This window comes from Phyllobates terribilis, unplaced genomic scaffold, assembly GCF_046119375.1.
Source record: "Phyllobates terribilis strain yellow unplaced genomic scaffold, ASM4611937v1 Scaffold_9__5_contigs__length_417890890, whole genome shotgun sequence".
Taxonomy (NCBI): domain Eukaryota; kingdom Metazoa; phylum Chordata; class Amphibia; order Anura; family Dendrobatidae; genus Phyllobates; species Phyllobates terribilis.
The window spans coordinates 392,458,910-392,478,788 of NW_027362769.1; the positions used below are offsets into that span (position 1 = coordinate 392,458,910).

At 46.5% G+C, this 19,879-nt stretch overlaps 1 protein-coding gene across 2 annotated transcripts; it reads right to left on the reverse strand.

Moving 5' to 3' along the window:
* Positions 1-913: 913 nt before the first annotated feature.
* On the reverse strand, positions 914-18,271 carry LOC141162532 (sulfotransferase 1C1-like). Of its 2 annotated transcripts, XM_073648729.1 has the most exons (9): positions 18,166-18,187; positions 11,430-11,489; positions 5,767-5,947; positions 5,374-5,502; positions 4,990-5,087; positions 2,453-2,579; positions 2,157-2,251; positions 1,902-2,082; positions 914-1,573 (listed from the first exon to the last, which is right to left on the reverse strand). In XM_073648729.1, the coding sequence occupies exons 2-9, from the start codon at positions 11,439-11,441 to the stop codon at positions 1,461-1,463; spliced, it is 936 nt and encodes a 311-aa protein (XP_073504830.1). In that variant the 5' UTR covers positions 11,442-11,489; positions 18,166-18,187; the 3' UTR covers positions 914-1,460. The 2 variants fall into 2 exon arrangements, with proteins under 2 accessions (XP_073504830.1, XP_073504831.1); XM_073648730.1 differs by lacking the exons at positions 5,767-5,947; positions 18,166-18,187 and adding an exon at positions 18,235-18,271.
* Between the last annotated feature and the right edge of the window lie 1,608 nt (positions 18,272-19,879).

Consider the following 19,879-nt stretch of genomic DNA (forward strand, 5'->3'; position numbering starts at 1 on the left):
AGGGCCCAACCAGTTATTAGGTTTAGGGGGCAATCACTTTTTCACACAGGGCCCTGGAGGTTTGGATTTCTTTTTTTTTACAGAGCGGTGATTGGGGGTCTGTATTGTTGGCCGATCACTACTCAGAAGAGACTGGACGTCGCCGTATGTGGAGCGAGAATGTAAACTCGGCGTTCCTCCCTTATTCCCTTGGCAACTTCCAAACGAGAACCAGTCTCATATTCAGTATCTGATGAGTATCCGGTGTTCTCAGGGCTCTCACTGTCCGCTGGGGGTGAGCGCTCTCAGTACTCATCATTACCTCCACCAGTGTGGTTCATGACGCTGATCCCAAGGAAAGCAGAGAATGGGATGGAGGGGTGGGGGATACTTCCAAAACAGAACCCCCATCCCCAGTCTATCACTCTGGTGGGCACCACTCAGCTTTCAAAGTCCCCTGAGTGTTATAGAGAGCTTTATTCCTGTTCCCACTATCATTGCCTGTCAGTCCACACTGTGGCTCTGTCATTCTACTCACACATCAGGTTGAATGAAACTCTTGGCAGGTTATGTGTGTCCTTATCTCGAGGTCACAGTACGCTCCGTCCTCGCTGGATATTTGCTGTTTAACTTGGAGCGCGCCCGTGATAAGACGCTGCCAGATGTACAGAATGTTCTAGATGGAACTATGAGGGTATGAATACTTTAAGGGGAACGCCACACCTTCTACTACTTGGGACTCCTGCCTCTTTGAAGCTCCTCCTCGTAATGAGGCTCCTCCTTTTAATTAAACTTTTCCTCTTGATGAGCTTTTTTTCTCCTTATTTAAGCTCCTCCCTCATTGAAGCAGATCTGCAGTGTAAAGCATAGCAGAAGAAACAAGTTCGCCCCATTTACCCCCTCACAGTGTGACAAACAGACGCAAGAAAGAAGCTGCCGATACAAACTTTTCTAACTTTATTGCAAAAAAATAATAATATTCAGCTGTGATCAGCTTTGTCATCATAAAGACCTCAGGATCTCCACTTTCTGCCCGTGAGCAGTAACATTTTGGTTTACGCTACAGACCTAGAACTTCAGCAGCTGAGGGTTTGTTACAGTTGTGTCCAGCTTACACAGTCCTCGGGTCTCACTCTTGTGCTGATACTTCATTACAGTGTATCAGGCTGAAGTCCTGGGACGTTATAAAGGGCTGAGAAGGAGACACTGGATCGTTGCCTCCAGCCAGGACAGAGGAGGGGGGTATGTAAGCATCACTGTCCAGAGAGGATGTCAGGTCGGGTCCTCCTTTAATGCACAGTAAAGAGACAAGTGGAGCTCCCCTGTACATGTCGGCTCTGCATTGGGCGCTGTATACCATGGCGTCCTGGGGAGCCACAGTAGCTGTACGCAGGACTAGAGCCGAACCTGTGGATGCGGTTGACGTTTTGAATTTGTTCTGAATATCTCTGCTTGCTGTCAGGGAACTTTTCTGTGCACCGTCAGATGTTGCTGCGGAACTTCAGTGTCGATCCCTTCATCTTCTGCTGATATTCCTCATCAAATATTTTATTCTGAGATTCTGTGAAGTGATTCATCCAATCAGCAACTTCCCCTAAAATTGTCAAAGAAAACAAAAAAAAAAAAATAAGCGATAATTTCGAGGGGAGACTCCAGTATAGAGGAAGGGGGCCATACATGATGGTATTGTGCTGTATACAGCCTCTGGTCAGGCGCCTCCTGTGATTTACACATTTATCTGCTTGATAAACTGCTGAAAAGGCTTAGAACAGCGAATTTACAGCTTGCCATAAAGTGAGCAGCTTTGAATTGAGCTCTGTTTCCTCTTTGCTGACATCTTGTGGCCACTATGAAAATTGCAAATTTTGAATTAATTTTATTTTTTTTTTATTACAATACCGCATCCAATTTTTTGGACTCACCTTTCCTCATGAAGGGGGACAGGGACTGGTCCAGCACGTTCCCGGGGATGCTGCTGTAGTTGGCCATCGGATTCTCCTTCATGACGCTAAATGACGTGTGTTGGTAGATCTTCTCCACGGCCTCTTCCGACAGCTCCTTCCCTAAGAACTTCATGACTTTTCTGATCTCCCGTTTGGGGTCCTGTATGAATAGTGACATTCAGTGGCGATCTGTTGTGCTCAGCTGCTTCTCTCTGGAGTCAGCCAGTTCCTCACCTCCTTCATATCTTCATAGAACACATACAAGATGTCATGCTTCTCTCTGGCTTTCCACCAGCCAAGGACATGGTCGAACCAGCTCCCCCAGGCCACTGTAAGAAGCGAGAGTCAGGCGGCAGAGATGAGGGTGCACTCAGATGTAGGGTTATCACCCTCAACTCATTGTGTCAGTATTAACTGAGAGAGGGAGCGCCGATTATAAATGACTAGAGGCAGAACTGTGAATGCTGCTCTGGAGTATAAGGCTGGATGTATGGAGAGAGCTGGATGCAGAAAGTCACCCGTTCACCCACCGTCGCCCTTCTGAAATTTCAGCACGTATTCATCCCACGTTCCGGGGTGCGGCTGCGTCTTGTTCATCAGATCAAAGAAGTAATAAGACACCGCGTTGTCCTTGGCGTTACGGGCGACGTAAATCGCCTGCAACAAGAGGAGGCAAAAGGCGGAATGAGAAGTAGTCACGGAAGGGGGGGGGGGAGAGCGCCATGGATGTCTCTGTGGTGATGGGGGAGGGCGCCATGGATGTCTCTGGTGATGGGGGAGGGCGCCATGGATGTCTCTGCTGTGATGGGGGAGGGCGCCATGGATGTCTCTGGTGATGGGGGAGAGCGCCATGGATGTCTCTGTGGTGATGGGGGAGAGCGCCATGGATGTCTCTGTGGTGATGGGGGAGAGCGCCATGGATGTCTCTGCTGTGATGGGGGAGAGCGCCATGGATGTCTCTGCTGTGATGGGGGAGAGCGCCATGGATGTCTCTGCTGTGATGGGGGAGGGTACCATGGATGTCTCTGCTGTGATGGGGGAGGGCGCCATGGATGTCTCTGCTGTGATGGGGGGAGAGCGCCATGGATGTCTCTGCTGTGATGGGGGAGGGTACCATGGATGTCTCTGCTGTGATGGGGGAGGGCGCCATGGATGTCTCTGCTGTGATGGGGAAGGGCGCCATGGATGTCTCTGTGGAGATGGGGGAGAACGCCTTGGATGTCTCTGTGGTGATGGGGGAGAGCGCCATGGATGTCTCTGCTGTGATGGGGGAGGGTGCCATGGATGTCTCTGGTGATGGGGGAGGGCGCCATGGATGTCTCTGGTGATGGGGGAGGGCGCCATGGATGTCTCTGTGCTGATGGGGGAGGGCGCCATGGATGTCTCTGTGCTGATGGGGGAGGGCGCCATGGATGTCTCTGTGGTGATGGGGGGAGCACCATGGATGTCTCTGCTGTGATGGGGGGAGGGCACCATGGATGTCTCTGCTGTGATGGGGGAGGGCGCCATGGATGTCTCTGCTGTGATGGGGGAGGGTGCCATGCATGTCTCTGCTGTGATGGGGGAGGGCGCCATGGATGTCTCTGCTGTGATGGGGGAGGGCGCCATGGATGTCTCTGCTGTCTCTTAAGAATGTGTGGGTGCCGTGAATATCTCCGTTGTGACAGTGGTGTGTGGGGGCGCCATGGACGTCTGTTATGATGGTGGGGGGGTGCCGTGTGTGTCTCTGTTGTGATGGTGGGGTGGGGGGGTGCTGTAGATGTCTATGTTGTGATGGTGGGGTGTGGGGGTGCCGTGGATGTCTCTGTTGTAATGGTGGGGTGCTGTGGATATCTCTGTTGTGATGTTGGGGTGTGGGGATGCTATTGATGTCTGTGTTGTGATCGTGGGGGTGCCGTGCATGTTTCTGTTGTGATGGTGGGGTGTGGGAGTGCCGTGCGTGTCTCTGTTGTGATGGTGGGTTGTGGGGGTGCCGTGCGTGTCTCTGTTGTGATGGTGGGTTGTGGGGGTGCCGTGCGTGTCTCTGTTGTGATGGTGGGTTGTGGGGGTGCCGTGCGTGTCTCTGTTGTGATGGTGAGTTGTGGGAGTGCCGTGCATGTCTCTGTTGTGATGTTGAGTTGTGGGGGTGCCATGCATGTGTCTATTGTGATGGTGGGTTGTGGGGGTGCCGTGCATGTCTCTGTTGTGATGTTGGGGTGTGGGGATGCTGTGCATGTCTCTGTTGTGATGGTTGGGTGTGGGGATGCCGTGTGTGTCTCTGTTGTGATGGTGGGGTGTGGGGGTGCCATGCGTGTCTCTGTTGTGATGGGGTGTGGGGGAGCCATGCGTGTCTCTGTTGTGATGGTGGGGTGTGGGGGTGCCATGCGTGTCTCTGTTGTGATGGTGTGGTGTGGGGGTGCCATGCGTGTCTCTGTTGTGATGGTGGGGTGTGGGGGTGTCGTGCGTGTCTCTGTTGTGATGGTGGGTTGTGGGGGTGCCATGCGTGTCTCTGTTGTGATGGTGGGGTGTGGGGGTGCCATGCGTGTCTCTGTTGTGATGGTGGGGTGTGGGGGTGCCATGCGTGTCTCTGTTGTGATGGTGGGGTGTGGGGGTGTCGTGCGTGTCTCTGTTGTGATGGTGGGTTGTGGGGGTGCCATGCATATCTCTGTTGTGATGGTGGGGTGTGGGGGTGCCATGCGTGTCTCTGTTGTGATGGTGGGGTGTGGGGGTGTCGTGCGTGTCTCTGTTGTGATGGTGGGGTGTGGGGGTGCCATGCATATCTCTGTTGTGATGGTGGGTTGTGGGAGTGCCATGCATGTCTCTGTTGTGATGGGTTGTGGGGGTGCCGTGCGTGTCTCTGTTGTGATGGTGGGTTGTGGGGGTGCCGTGCATGTCTCTGTTGTGATGGTGGGTTGTGGGGGTGCCGTGCATGTCTCTGTTGTGATGGTGGGGTGTGGGGGTGCCGTGCATGTCTCTGTTGTGATGGTGGGGGTGCCGTGCATGTCTCTGTTGTGATGGTGGGGTGTGGGGGTGCCGTGGATGTCTCTGCAGTGGGGGCTGATTTGTAAAGTAATGAGCGTCTCCCGACCTTACACTTCTCCTTCCAGAAGGAGTCCGGCACCAGTTCATAGGGTAAATGGGTCTTCACCAGCCGCGGGGACGGCGTCACCTCCAGCAGGTCAATCCCTATAGAGAGGAAATGGAGTCAGTCTCCAATGTTTTACATGTAGCCACTTCCAGAGCTGCAATCACACTTCAGCAGGCTTCCCCCTTCTGTCCATATAAAGCATGAGTTCCTGGGAGACTCCTCATCAGACGACTGTGCAAACAATCTACGCGCCTCACAACGCCCGACAGCAGGATGTCAGCATTGCAAGCTGCATTTAGCTGAACTTTGAATACAGCTCTGGAGTAAGAACCCTATATTAGTCACCAGCAGGGGGCTCCAGCCTACAGAGGTCACTACACTCACCAGACGGCACCGGAGGGGGAGAGCAGATCTCCAAGAAGGGCGAGCGCACGTGCGTAGGGGCGCGCTTGGTTTTCTCCACTTCTCCCTCATTCATTACGGAGTCGATGATCTCCTGCATCCACGTGGTCCCTGCACAAAACGGTGAGCAGAGAAGTCTATCACCACTACCCCTGCTTAATTACAGGGAATGGAAACCTCATATTTCTCACGCCTGATGTTCCGTTACAATGAGTCCAGCTATGACAATCCTCTGGGATTCAGACTGATACATTGTAGCAAACTATCAGGCATGATGTGCTGAACTCACAGAGCATTGTCTGCTCTGATACATTGTAACAAAGCCCAGAGTTGGAGCCCTTATGATGGGGCAGGTGGCAGAAGGATGGCCCTTACCCGCTTTGGGGTAGGTGGCGATCAGGAGGTCGTCCGGCCTCGCCTGGAACTTTTCTATTCTCTCCCAGGATGTCGCGATCGGCTTCATCAGGGGAACGCCATGAACCGGCAAGAGGGGGAACCTGTAGAAAGTGCCCTCTGGGACAGCGGAGAGGAGGTTGGAGTATTCTTGGGAGATGTCCTGGAAGAGCGAGAGGGTTGTAGTTGGTGTGTACAGGCGTCACCCAGCTCTCCTAGACTACAATGCGGCCCCATCCTGTATCACCAGATTATCAGGAGTCTCGGAAAGATGGAAAACACCAACATTGACCCCTGAAAGTGGCCGCATTGGTGTCATCCAGTGTCAGGGGTAACACTGACGAAATCACCCAGATTCCACTGCTGCCACCAGTTTGTCAGGACACGCAACTCTGCTGCCTCAAATCAGGACAAAAACACAAGTGAGTGACGGACGAGGCCGTGGCTGCTTCCAGTACTAGGCCGGTTATTGGGGAACTCGCAGTGAGCGTATGGTATATACAGTTGAAACCAGAAGTTTCCATACACTATACTAAAAGACACATATGATGTTTTTCTCAATATCTGACATGAAATCAGAATAAACCTTTCCTGTTTAGGTCAATTAGGATTACCATAATTTTTAATATTTGCCCAATGCCTGAATAATGAGAGAGAGAAAACGTTTTAAGGCATTTTTATTACTTACTGTATAATATATACTTCATTCCTATGATGCATTCATCCCATCTCCTGCTGTCTTAAGCTAATTGACTGATCGGTAACGAGCTAATTTAGTGATAGATCTAAGAGAAAATTCTCCTACATATTCAGACAGAGCTTCGGGGAAGCATTTATTCAGGGGGCATTTACAGTACAGACCAAAAGTTTGGACACACCTCATTTAAAGATTTTTCTGTATTTTCATGACTATGAAAATTGTACATTCTCACTGAAGGCATCAAAACTATGAATTAACACATGTGGAATTATATACTTAACAAAAAAGTGTGAAACAACTGAAAATATGTCTTATATTCTAAGTTCTTAGAAGTAGCCACCTTTTGCTTTGATGACTGCTTTGCACACTCTTGGCATTCTCTTGATGAGCTTCAAGAGGTAGTCACCGGAAATGGTTTTCACTTCACAGGTGTGCCCTGTCAGGTTTAATAAGTGGGATTTCTTGCCTTATAAATGTGGTTGGGACCATCAGTTGTGTTGTGCAGAAGTCAGGTGGATACACAGCTGATAGTCCTACTGAATAGACTGTTAGAATTTGTATTATGGAAAGAAAAAAGCAGCTAAGTAAAGAAAAACGAGTGGCCATCATTACTTTAAGAAATGAAGGTCAGTCAGTGCGAAAAATTGGGAAACCTTTGAAAGTGTCCCCAAGTGCAGTTGCAAAAACCATCAAGCGCTACAAAGAAACTGGCTCACATGAGGACCGCCCCAGGAAAGGAAGACCAAGAGTCACCTCTGCTTCTGAGGATAAGTTTATCCGAGTCACCAGCCTCAGAAATCGCAGGTTAACAGCAGCTCAGATTAGAGACCAGGTCAATGTCACACAGAGTTCTAGCAGCAGACACATCTCTACAACACCTGTTAAGAGGAGACTTTGTGCAGCAGGCCTTCATGGTAAAATAGCTGCTAGGAAACCACTGCTAAGGACAGGCAACAAGCAGAAGAGACTTGTTTGGGCTAAAGAACACAAGGAATGGGCATTAGACCAGTGGAAATCTGTGCTTTGGTCTGATGAGTCCAAATTTGAGATCTTTGGTTCCAACCACCGTGTCTTTGTGCGATGCAGAAAAGGTGAACGGATGGACTCTACATGCCTGGTTCCCACCGTGAAGCATGGAGGAGGAGGTGTGATGGTGTGGGGGGGCTTTGCTGGTGACACTGTTGGGGATTTATTCAAAATTGAAGGCATACTGAACCAGCATGGCTACCACAGCATCTTGCAGCGGCATGCTATTCCATCTGGTTTGCGTTTAGTTGGACCATCATTTATTTTTCAACAGGACAATGACCCCAAACACACCTCCAGGCTGTGTAGGGGCTATTTGACCAAGAAGGAGAGTGATGGGGTGCTACGCCAGATAACCTGGTCTCCACAGTCACCAGACCTGAACCCAATCGAGATGGTTTGGGGTGAGCTGGACCTCAGAGTGAAGGCAAAAGGGCCAACAAGTGCTAAGCATCTCTGGGAACTCCTTCAAGATTGTTGGAAGACCATTTCCGGTGACTACCTCTTGAAGCTCATCAAGAGAATGCCAAGAGTGTGCAAAGCAGTCATCAAAGCAAAAGGTGGCTACTGTGAAGAACCTAGAATATAAGACATATTTTCAGTTGTTTCACACTTTTTTGTTAAGTATATAATTCCACATGTGGTAATTCATAGTTTTGATGCCTTCAGTGTGAATGTACAATTTTCATAGTCATGAAAATACAGAAAAATCTTTAAATGAGAAGGTGTGTCCAAACTTTTGGTCTGTACTTTATGTCCATGTTATCCAAGTGCCATTTTTCAAAGTGCCTAGCAATTAATCAAGGCAGTAGGGCAGGAGACAGGTAAGACATTCAAAGAAACCTACTTCCGCAACATTTGCATTTCAACAAATATTCACCATATGTATTTGTATCATTTATATTCTGGCTGCTGCATTCACTCACATCCACAGTCCTTACACACACTCTTTGCACTCCATTCATACCAGGCCCTCTCTTCTCTACTATGTACGCTCTTTTCACAATCCTAAACTGCACAGATCCATTTACTACCACCATACAACACAAGAAACACTCTCACAAATCATTTAACCATCAGCTCACTCTTTCCTCATTCTCCTAGCCACAAGAGATATCTCTCCCAACCCTGGCCCTTCTTGTGATAGTAAGTCGAATCCCTCCCCTGCTACACCCAGAAACCCTGAAAATCTCATTAATATTCCCTGCATGCCTTCTGTCTCTTTTAATTGTGCCCTCTGTAATTCATGCTTAGCGTGTAATAAACTCTCCTACATCCATGACTTTTTCCTTTCAAATTCCTTTAACCTTCTGGCTCTTACTGAAGCCTGGATGCAGCAGTTGGACACCACCGCTGCTGCTTTCTCATGTGGTGGCCTACATTTTTCACATACCCCCAGACCTGAGAGCAGAGACGGTGGAAATGTTGGTCTACTCCTATCAGCCAAATGTACTTTCAGGCTGTCCCTGAATTAGTATTAGACAAACCATCAGCAGATTCGGTTTTCAGTACCATCTCTATGCTGATGACACCCAATTATACACATCATCTCCTGACATCACCCCTGCATTATTACAAAACACCAATGACTGTCTTTCCACTGTCTTTACCATCATGTCACCCCTCTATCTGAAACTGAACTCCTTGTGTTTCCTCCCTCCACCTATGCCGATATTGCCATTTCCATGTGTGGCTCCACCATTACTCCCCAGCAACAAGCCCGCTGTCTTGGGATCATATTTGACTCAGATCTTTCCTTCACTCCCCACATTCGATCACTCACTCATGTCACCTGTACCTCAAAAACATCTCTACAATTCGACCTTTCCTTACATTTGACCCCGCAGAAACTCTTACTGTCGCTCTTATTCATTCTTGTCTGGACTATTGCAACTCTTTACTAATCGGGCTCCCTCTTACTAAACTCTCCCCTCTCCAATCCGTCCTGAATGCAGCAGCCAGGATGATATACCTCTCCAGCCACTACACCGAAGCCTCCATCCTGTGCCAGTCATTGCACTGGTTACCCATCCAATACAGAGTCCAATATAAAGTCATCACTCTCACCCACTAAGCTCTCCACGGTTCAGCACTGCCCTACATCTCCTCCCTCATCTCGGTCTACCACCTTACATGTGCCCTCCATTCTGCTAATGACCTAAGATTAACATCCTCAATAACCTGAACCTCACATTCCCGTCTCCAAGACTTCTCTCGTGCTGCGCCAATTCTCTGGAATGCACTACCCAGGACAATTTAATTAATTCCCAATACCCACAGTTTTAAGCGTGACCTAAAAACGCACTTCTTTAGACTGGCCTATCGCCTCGCCTCACTTATCTAACTATTCCGTTTTTACCCATACAAAATGTTCTTAAAAATCAGGACCCTCATAGCTTCTGATCACGCCCTCCATGCACTTAATAGCCCTCTGTGTCTGTACTTGTTCACACACTGGCCGGTGACCGGTTCACGCAGCGTTATGTGAATCCCCTAATTATTATACTGATGGCCGGACCGTAGAATACAAGCACTTATTACCATTCACCTTCTGCATCTCCCCTATTTCCTCATAGATTGTAAGCTCTTGTGATCGGGACCCTCACTCCTGGTATCTGAGTTATGTGTTATTCTGTATTGTCTGTACAAGTCCCCTCTAATTGTAAAGTGCTACAGAATATGTTGGCGCTATAGAAATAAAAATTATTATTATCACTGACCACTGGCTCCAAAAAGTCTCAGCCAGTGCTTTGATCAGAGGAAGCGCTTGCCTTGGCAGCGTACTTACTTCTCCGCCTCTGAATAAACGAATCCCAAGCTTATTGTCTGGCTCTCAGAGCAAATATCCTGTTGTAATTACCTGGTCACTGCAGGAGGTCCTACTTCAATAGAGGTTGAAGTGTTAACTCTTTCTCACTTCCCCAGTTATAATTAATCCATTATGTTCAATGTGAGGGTGATATGTCTCCTCTATCCGGAGATGTCTGTATGGATTCTACAACACCCAGCTTTCCCAGAAGCAGATAAGACTAAGAGATCAACACGTAGGAAGGATGTGCTCTCTGTCTCCACCTGGTGGCCAGAACCTAAACTGATAAAACACAAAAGCCCAGCGAGACGCTCGGATCAGAGGAGCCCTGGGGTAATAATCCACATTAAAGGGGCAAGGACTCGCCATATTAGGTGATAGGATTAGAATATAAGGTAATTTTATGATAAAACCGCCATGCTTTACACTGCAGGCTGCATTCAGAGAACTTTCTCTCTTTGATTGATATATTTATTTACTATGCAGAGAAATGTATCTATTACTCTCTGTTATCAGCCACTTCCAGCCATAGAGGAGCTGCCTCCCCAGCGGTCACTGCTGTAGGTCTCTAGCGTGGGGTCACCGCGGCCGCCCTGCTGTAATCTGGGTGCAGCTTCTCCGCTCAGGCGTGTGATCAGAGATTAACCGTGTCTGGGTTCATTCGGCTGATCCGGGATCTCTATCTAGAGCCGCGTCCGGTGCGGAGAACTCACATCCCGTGTCAGCGAGCCTGCCCGGCTTCCTCTGTGCTGCTCTCAGGGTGATCACTATGGGTGTCAGTCTTTACAGTGGTCCTGCCATTCTATTCATGACCCTGAACCTGCAGAGCTATAGATGAGGCTCCTTGCTCTTTCCACCTTAAATCTACTCCAACTATTGTTATTCATAGTCCCAGCATAAAGGAGTACGCAGCTCTCCTGCTATCTGAGAAGAGGCAGCATTCATCCTGAGCCCACTGATTCATGAATATAATTCTAGAACTGCAGTGTAGACTGACAAAACAAACATGAAAAGGAAAAATGCTCGTCCTGTAACCCCAGCTAAGCAGAGGTGTCACACCCAGACCCGCAGCCTTCGCCCTGGAGATGCCCCTTTCACTGCGCTACTCACATCCTTCTCCATCCTGAGCTCTGCACTCGTCTCTCTGCTCCGCTCTCACCGCGCCGCGTCCTGGAGAAATATAAATAAGGTACAGAACCGGCGACGTCACAGAGGGAGGAAGAACGGGGCAGAGCCGGGGCGGCCACAACACACGCAGCAGAGCTGGGATTGTTATACACAGTGACAACTCTCTGAGTACAGATAATGTAGTAGATGTCACCTGCAGTCCTATGTAACACCACAGATAACACAGTGATAACTCTCTGAGTACAGATAATGTAGTAGATGTCACCTGCAGTCCTATGTAACACCACAGATAACACAGTGATAGCTCTCTGAGTACAGATAATGTAGTAGATGTCACCTGCAGTCCTATGTAACACCACAGATAACACAGTGATAACTCTCTGAGTACAGATAATGTAGTAGATGTCACCTGCAGTCCTATGTAACACCACAGATAACACAGTGATAACTCTCTGAGTACAGATAATGTAGTAGATGTCACCTGCAGTCCTATGTAACACCACAGATAACACAGTGATAACTCTCTGAGTACAGATAATGTAGGAGATGTCACCTGCAGTCCTATGTAACACCACAGATAACACAGTGATAACTCTCTGAGTACAGATAATGTAGTAGATGTCACCTGCAGTCCTATGTAACACCACAGATAACACAGTGATAACTCTCTGAGTACAGATAATGTAGGAGATGTCACCTGCAGTCCTATGTAACACCACAGATAACACAGTGATAACTCTGAGTACAGATAATGTACTAGATGTCACCTGCAGTCCTATGTAACACCACAGATAACACAGCGATAACTCTGAGTACAGATAATGTAGTGGATGTCACCTGCAGTCCTATGTAACACCACAGATAACACAGTGATAACTCTGAGTACAGATAATGTAGTAGATGTCACCTGCAGTCCTATGTAACACCACAGATAACACAGCGATAACTCTGAGTACAGATAATGTAGTGGATGTCACCTGCAGTCCTATGTAACACCACAGATAACACAGTGATAACTCTCTGAGTACAGATAATGTAGTAGATGTCACCTGCAGTCCTATGTAACACCACAGATAACACAGTGATAACTCTCTGAGTACAGATAATGTAGGAGTTGTCACCTGCAGTCCTATGTAACACCACAGATAACACAGTGATAACTCTCTGAGTACAGATAATGTAGTAGATGTCACCTGCAGTCCTATGTAACACCACAGATAACACAGTGACAACTCTCTGAGTACAGATAATGTAGGAGATGTCACCTGCAGTCCTATGTAACACCACAGATAACACAGTGATAACTCTGAGTACAGATAATGTAGTAGATGTCACCTGCAGTCCTATGTAACACCACAGATAACACAGCGATAACTCTGAGTACAGATAATGTAGTAGATGTCACCTGCAGTCCTATGTAACACCACAGATAACACAGTGATAACTCTGAGTACAGATAATGTAGTGGATGTCACCTGCAGTCCTATGTAACACCACAGATAACACAGCGATAACTCTCTGAGTACAGATAATGTAGTAGATGTCACCTGCAGTCCTATGTAACACCACAGATAACACAGCGATAACTCTCTGAGTACAGATAATGTAGTAGATGTCACCTGCAGTCCTATGTAACACCACAGATAACACAGCGATAACTCTCTGAGTACAGATAATGTAGTAGATGTCACCTGCAGTCCTATGTAACACCACAGATAACACAGTGATAACTCTGAGTACAGATAATGTAGTGGATGTCACCTGCAGTCCTATGTAACACCACAGATAACACAGTGATAACTCTCTGAGTACAGATAATGTAGTGGATGTCACCTGCAGTCCTATGTAACACCACAGGTAACACAGTGATAACTCCCTGAGTACAGATAATGTAGTGGATGTCACCTGCAGTCCTATGTAACACCACAGATAACACAGCGATAACTCTCTGAGTACAGATAATGTAGTAGATGTCACCTGCAGTCCTATGTAACACCACAGGTAACACAGTGATAACTCCCTGAGTACAGATAATGTAGTGGATGTCACCTGCAGTCCTATGTAACACCACAGATAACACAGCGATAACTCTCTGAGTACAGATAATGTAGTAGATGTCACCTGCAGTCCTATGTAACACCACAGGTAACACAGTGATAACTCTGAGTACAGATAATGTAGTAGATGTCACCTGCAGTCCTATGTAACACCACAGATAACACAGCGATAACTCTGAGTACAGATAATGTAGTAGATGTCACCTGCAGTCCTATGTAACACCACAGATAACACAGCGATAACTCTCTGAGTACAGATAATGTAGTAGATGTCACCTGCAGTCCTATGTAACACCACAGATAACACAGCGATAACTCTCTGAGTACAGATAATGTAGTAGATGTCACCTGCAGTCCTATGTAACACCACAGATAACACAGCGATAACTCTCTGAGTACAGATAATGTAGTAGATGTCACCTGCAGTCCTATGTAACACCACAGATAACACAGTGATAACTCTGAGTACAGATAATGTAGTAGATGTCACCTGCAGTCCTATGTAACACCACAAATAACACAGTGATAACTCTGAGTACAGATAATGTAGTGGATGTCACCTGCAGTCCTATGTAACACCACAGATAACACAGCGATAACTCTCTGAGTACAGATAATGTAGTAGATGTCACCTGCAGTCCTATGTAACACCACAGATAACACAGCGATAACTCTCTGAGTACAGATAATGTAGTAGATGTCACCTGCAGTCCTATGTAACACCACAGATAACACAGCGATAACTCTCTGAGTACAGATAATGTAGTAGATGTAATCTGCAGTCCTATGTAACACCACAGATAACACAGTGATAACTCTCTGAGTACAGATAATGTAGGAGATGTCACCTGCAGTCCTATGTAACACCACAGATAACACAGTGATAACTCTCTGAGTACAGATAATGTAGTAGATGTAATCTGCAGTCCTATGTAACACCACAGATAACACAGTGATAACTCTCTGAGTACAGATAATGTAGGAGATGTCACCTGCAGTCCTATGTAACACCACAGATAACACAGCGATAACTCTCTGAGTACAGATAATGTAGTAGATGTCACCTGCAGTCCTATGTAACACCACAGATAACACAGCGATAACTCTCTGAGTACAGATAATGTAGTAGATGTCACCTGCAGTCCTATGTAACACCACAGATAACACAGTGATAACTCTCTGAGTACAGATAATGTAGTAGATGTCACCTGCAGTCCTATGTAACACCACAGATAACACAGTGATAACTCTCTGAGTACAGATAATGTAGTAGATGTCACCTGCAGTCCTATGTAACACCACAGATAACACAGTGATTACTCTCTGAGTACAGATAATGTAGTAGATGTCACCTGCAGTCCTATGTAACACCACAGATAACACAGTGATAACTCTCTGAGTACAGATAATGTAATAGATGTCACCTGCAGTCCTATGTAACACCACAGATAGCACAGTGATAACTCTCTGAGTACAGATAATGTAGTAGATGTCACCTGCAGTCCTATGTAACACCACAGATAACACAGTGTTAACTCTCTCAGTACAGATAATGTAGTAGATATTCACCTGCAGTCCTATGTAACACCACAGATAACACAGTGATAACTCTCTGAGTACAGATAATGTAGTAGATGTCACCTGCAGTCCTATGTAACACCACAGATAGCACAGTGATAACTCTCTGAGTACAGATAATGTAGTAGATGTCACCTGCAGTCCTATGTAACACCACAGATAACACAGTGATAACTCTGAGTACAGATAATGTAGTAGATGTCACCTGCAGTCCTATGTAACACCACAGATAACACAGTGATAACTCTGAGTACAGATAATGTAGTAGATGTCACCTGCAGTCCTATGTAACACCACAGATAACACAGTGATAACTCTGAGTACAGATAATGTAGTAGATGTCACCTGCAGTCCTATGTAACACCACAGATAACACAGTGATAACTCTCTGAGTACAGATAATGTAGTAGATGTCACCTGCAGTCCTATGTAACACCACAGATAACACAGTGATAACTCTCTGAGTACAGATAATGTAGTAGATGTCACCTGCAGTCCTATGTAACACCACAGATAACACAGCGATAACTCTCTGAGTACAGATAATGTAGTAGATGTCACCTGCAGTCCTATGTAACACCACAGATAACACAGTGATAACTCTCTGAGTACAGATAATGTAGTAGATGTCACCTGCAGTCCTATGTAACACCACAGATAACACAGTGATAACTCTCTGAGTACAGATAATGTAGTAAATGTCACCTGCAGTCCTATGTAACACCACAGATAACACAGTGATAACTCTCTGAGTACAGATAATGTAGTAAATGTCACCTGCAGTCCTATGTAACACCACAGATAACACAGTGATAACTCTCTGAGTACAGATAATGTAGTAGATGTCACCTGCAGTCCTATGTAACACCACAGATAACACAGTGATAACTCTCTGAGTACAGATAATGTAGTAAATGTCACCTGCAGTCCTATGTAACACCACAGATAACACAGTGATAACTCTCTGAGTACAGATAATGTAGTAGATGTCACCTGCAGTCCTATGTAACACCACAGATAACACAGTGATAACTCTCTGAGTACAGATAATGTAGTAAATGTCACCTGCAGTCCTATGTAACACCACAGATAACACAGTGATAACTCTCTGAGTACAGATAATGTAGTAGATGTCACCTGCAGTCCTATGTAACACCACAGATAACACAGTGATAACTCTCTGAGTACAGATAATGTAGTAAATGTCACCTGCAGTCCTATGTAACACCACAGATAACACAGTGATAACTCTCTGAGTACAGATAATGTAGTAGATGTCACCTGCAGTCCTATGTAACACCACAGATAACACAGTGATAACTCTCTGAGTACAGATAATGTAGTAGATGTCACCTGCAGTCCTATGTAACACCACAGATAACACAGTGATAACTCCCTGAGTACAGATAATGTAGTAGATGTCACCTGCAGTCCTATGTAACACCACAGATAACACAGTGATAACTCTCTGAGTACAGATAATGTAGTATATGTCACCTGCAGTCCTATGTAACACCACAGATAACACAGTGATAACTCTCTGAGTACAGATAATGTAGTAGATGTCACCTGCAGTCCTATGTAACACCACAGATAACACAGTGATAACTCCCCGAGTACAGATAATGTAGTGGATGTCACCTGCAGTCCTATGTAACACCACAGATAACACAGTGATAACTCTCTGAGTACAGATAATGTAGTAGATGTCACCTGCAGTCCTATGTAACACCACAGATAACACAGTGATAACTCTCTGAGTACAGATAATGTAGTAGATGTCACCTGCAGTCCTATGTAACACCACAGATAACACAGTGATAACTCTCTGAGTACAGATAATGTAGTAGATGTCACCTGCAGTCCTATGTAACACGACAGATAACACAGTGATAACTCTCTGAGTACAGATAATGTAGTAGATGTCACCTGCAGTCCTATGTAACACTACAGATAACACAGTGATAACTCTCCGAGTACAGACAATGTAGTAGATGTCACCTGCAGTCCTATGTAACACCACAGATAACACAGTGATAACTCCCCGAGTACAGATAATGTAGTGGATGTCACCTGCAGTCCTATGTAACACCACAGATAACACAGTGATAACTCTCTGAGTACAGATATTGTAGTAGATGTCACCTGCAGTCCTATGTAACACCACAGATAACACAGTGATAACTCTCTGAGTACAGATAATGTAGTAGATGTCACCTGCAGTCCTATGTAACACCACAGATAACACAGTGATAACTCTCTGAGTACAGATAATGTAGTAGATGTCACCTGCAGTCCTATGTAACACCACAGATAACACAGTGATAACTCTCTGAGTACAGATAATGTAGTAGATGTCATCTGCAGTCCTATGTAACACCACAGATAACACAGTGATAGTTCTCTGAGTACAGATAATGTAGTAGATGTCACCTGCAGTCCTATGTAACACCACAGATAACACAGTGATAACTCTCTGAGCACAGATAATGTAGTAGATGTCACCAGCAGTCCTATGTAACACCACAGATAACACAGTGATAACTCTCTGAGCACAGATAATGTAGTAGATGTCACCTGCAGTCCTATGTAACACCACAGATAACACAGTGATAACTCTCTGAGTACAGATAATGTAGTAGATGTCACCAGCAGTCCTATGTAACACCACAGATAACACAGTGATAACTCTCTGAGTACAGATAATGTAGTAGATGTCACCAGCAGTCCTATGTAACACCACAGATAACACAGTGATATCTCTCTGAGTACAGATAATGTAGTAGATGTCACCTGCAGTCCTATGTAACACCACAGATAACACAGTGATAACTCTCTGAGTACAGATAATGTAGTAGATGTCACCTGCAGTCCTATGTAACACCACAGATAACACAGTGATAACTCTCTGAGTACAGATAATGTAGTAGATGTCACCTGCAGTCCTATGTAACACCACAGATAACACAGTGATAACTCTCTGAGTACAGATAATGTAGTAGATATTCACCTGCAGTCCTATGTAACACCACAGATAACACAGTGATAACTCTCTGAGTACAGATAATGTAGTAGATATTCACCTGCAGTCCTATGTAACACCACAGATAACACATGACAAGCTCGGCTCTGCTACATCGGGATAATACTACCTCTCTGTATCGGGGTAAACATTGATGTTTCTGCGGCTTTTCCGGTTTGAGGCCTCAGTAAGTGAATTCAGGACGTGGAGGTCACACAGTGGTTACTCCTGCGGGGGGCGCCGCCCGTCTCCAGCACATGATGGCCGCCCACTGGGCCAGAGATCTGCAGGTGTTATGAAACTTCATCTCCCGCCCGCCGCAGTGTGACACCATCTCCTAAATCTCTGCTTGCTGTCAGTAGATGGAAACAATCCGTTGTAACCTAAAACTTCTCACAGCTGAGGGTTTGCTACATTGTATTTGGTCTCAAACTGGGCTGGGTATATGTAGTAATGCCCCATCCTGTTCTCTTTCTTGTAGTAATGTCCCATCCTGGTCCCCTTCTTGTAGTAATATCGCCATCCTGGTCCCCTTCTTGTAGTAATGTCCCAACCTGGTCCCCTTCTTGTAGTAATGTCCCAACCTGGTCCCCTTCTTGTAGTAATGTCCCAACCTGGTCCCCTTCTTGTAGTAATGTCCCATCCTGGTCCCCTTCTTGTAGTAATATCGCCATCCTAGTCCCCTTCTTGTAGTAATGTCCCAACCTGGTCCCCATCTTGTAGTAATGTCCCAACCTGGTCCCCATCTTGTAGTAATGTCCCAACCTGGTCCCCTTCTTGTAGCAATGTCCCAACCTGGTCCCCATCTTGTAGTAATGCCCTATCCTGGCCCCCATCTTGTAGTAATGTCCCATCCTGGTCTCTTTCTTGTAGTAATGTCCCAACCTGGTCCCCTTCTTGTAGTAATGTCCCAACCTGGTCCCCTTCTTGTAGTAATGTCCCAACCTGGTCCCCTTCTTGTAGTAATGTCCCATCCTGGTCCCCTTCTTGTAGTAATATCGCCATCCTGGTCCCCTTCTTGTAGTAATGTCCCAACCTGGTCCCCATCTTGTAGTAATGTCCCAACCTGGTCCCCATCTTGTAGTAATGTCCCAACCTGGTCCCCTTCTTGTAGTAATGTCCCAACCTGGTCCCCATCTTGTAGTAATGCCCTATCCTGGCCCCCATCTTGTAGTAACGCCCCATCCTGGTCCCCATTTTGTAGTAATGTCCCAATCCCAGTCCCCATCTTGTAGTAATGTCCCCATCCCGGTCCCCATCTTTTAGTAATGTCCCAACCTGGTCCCCATCTTGTAGTAATGTCCCATCCTGGTCCCCATCTTGTAGTAATGTCCCATCCTGGTTCCCTTCTTGTAGTAACGCCCCATCATGGTCCCCATCTTGTAGTAATGTCCCCATCCTGGCCCCCTTATTTCAGTAATGTCCCCATCCTGGTCCCCTTCTTGTAGTAATGCCCCATCCTGGTCTCCTTCTTGTAGTAACACCCATCCTGGTCCCCATCTTGTAGTAATGTCCCCATCCTGGTCCCCTTCTTGTAGTAATGTCCCAATTTGGTCCCCATATTGTAGTAATGTCCCAACCTGGCCCCCATCTTGTAGTAATGTGCCCAACCTGGTCCCCATCTAGTAGTAATGTGCCCATCCTGGTTCCAATCTTGTAGTAATGCCTCATCCGGGTCTCCTTCTTCTAGTAACACCCATCCTGGTCCCCATCTTGTAGTGATGTCTCCATCCTGGTCCCCATCTTGTAGTAATGTCCCCATCCTGGTCCCCTTC

Bases quoted from the DNA above. Each gene is read 5' to 3' on its own strand.
- LOC141162532 (XM_073648729.1), bottom strand. The intron at 2,252-2,452 runs GTGGGTGAACGG...CGCTTCTTACAG, and splicing joins GAAATTTCAGAAGGGCGACG to TGGCCTGGGGGAGCTGGTTC. The intron at 2,083-2,156 runs GTGAGGAACTGG...CTATTCATACAG, and splicing joins TCTATGAAGATATGAAGGAG to GACCCCAAACGGGAGATCAG.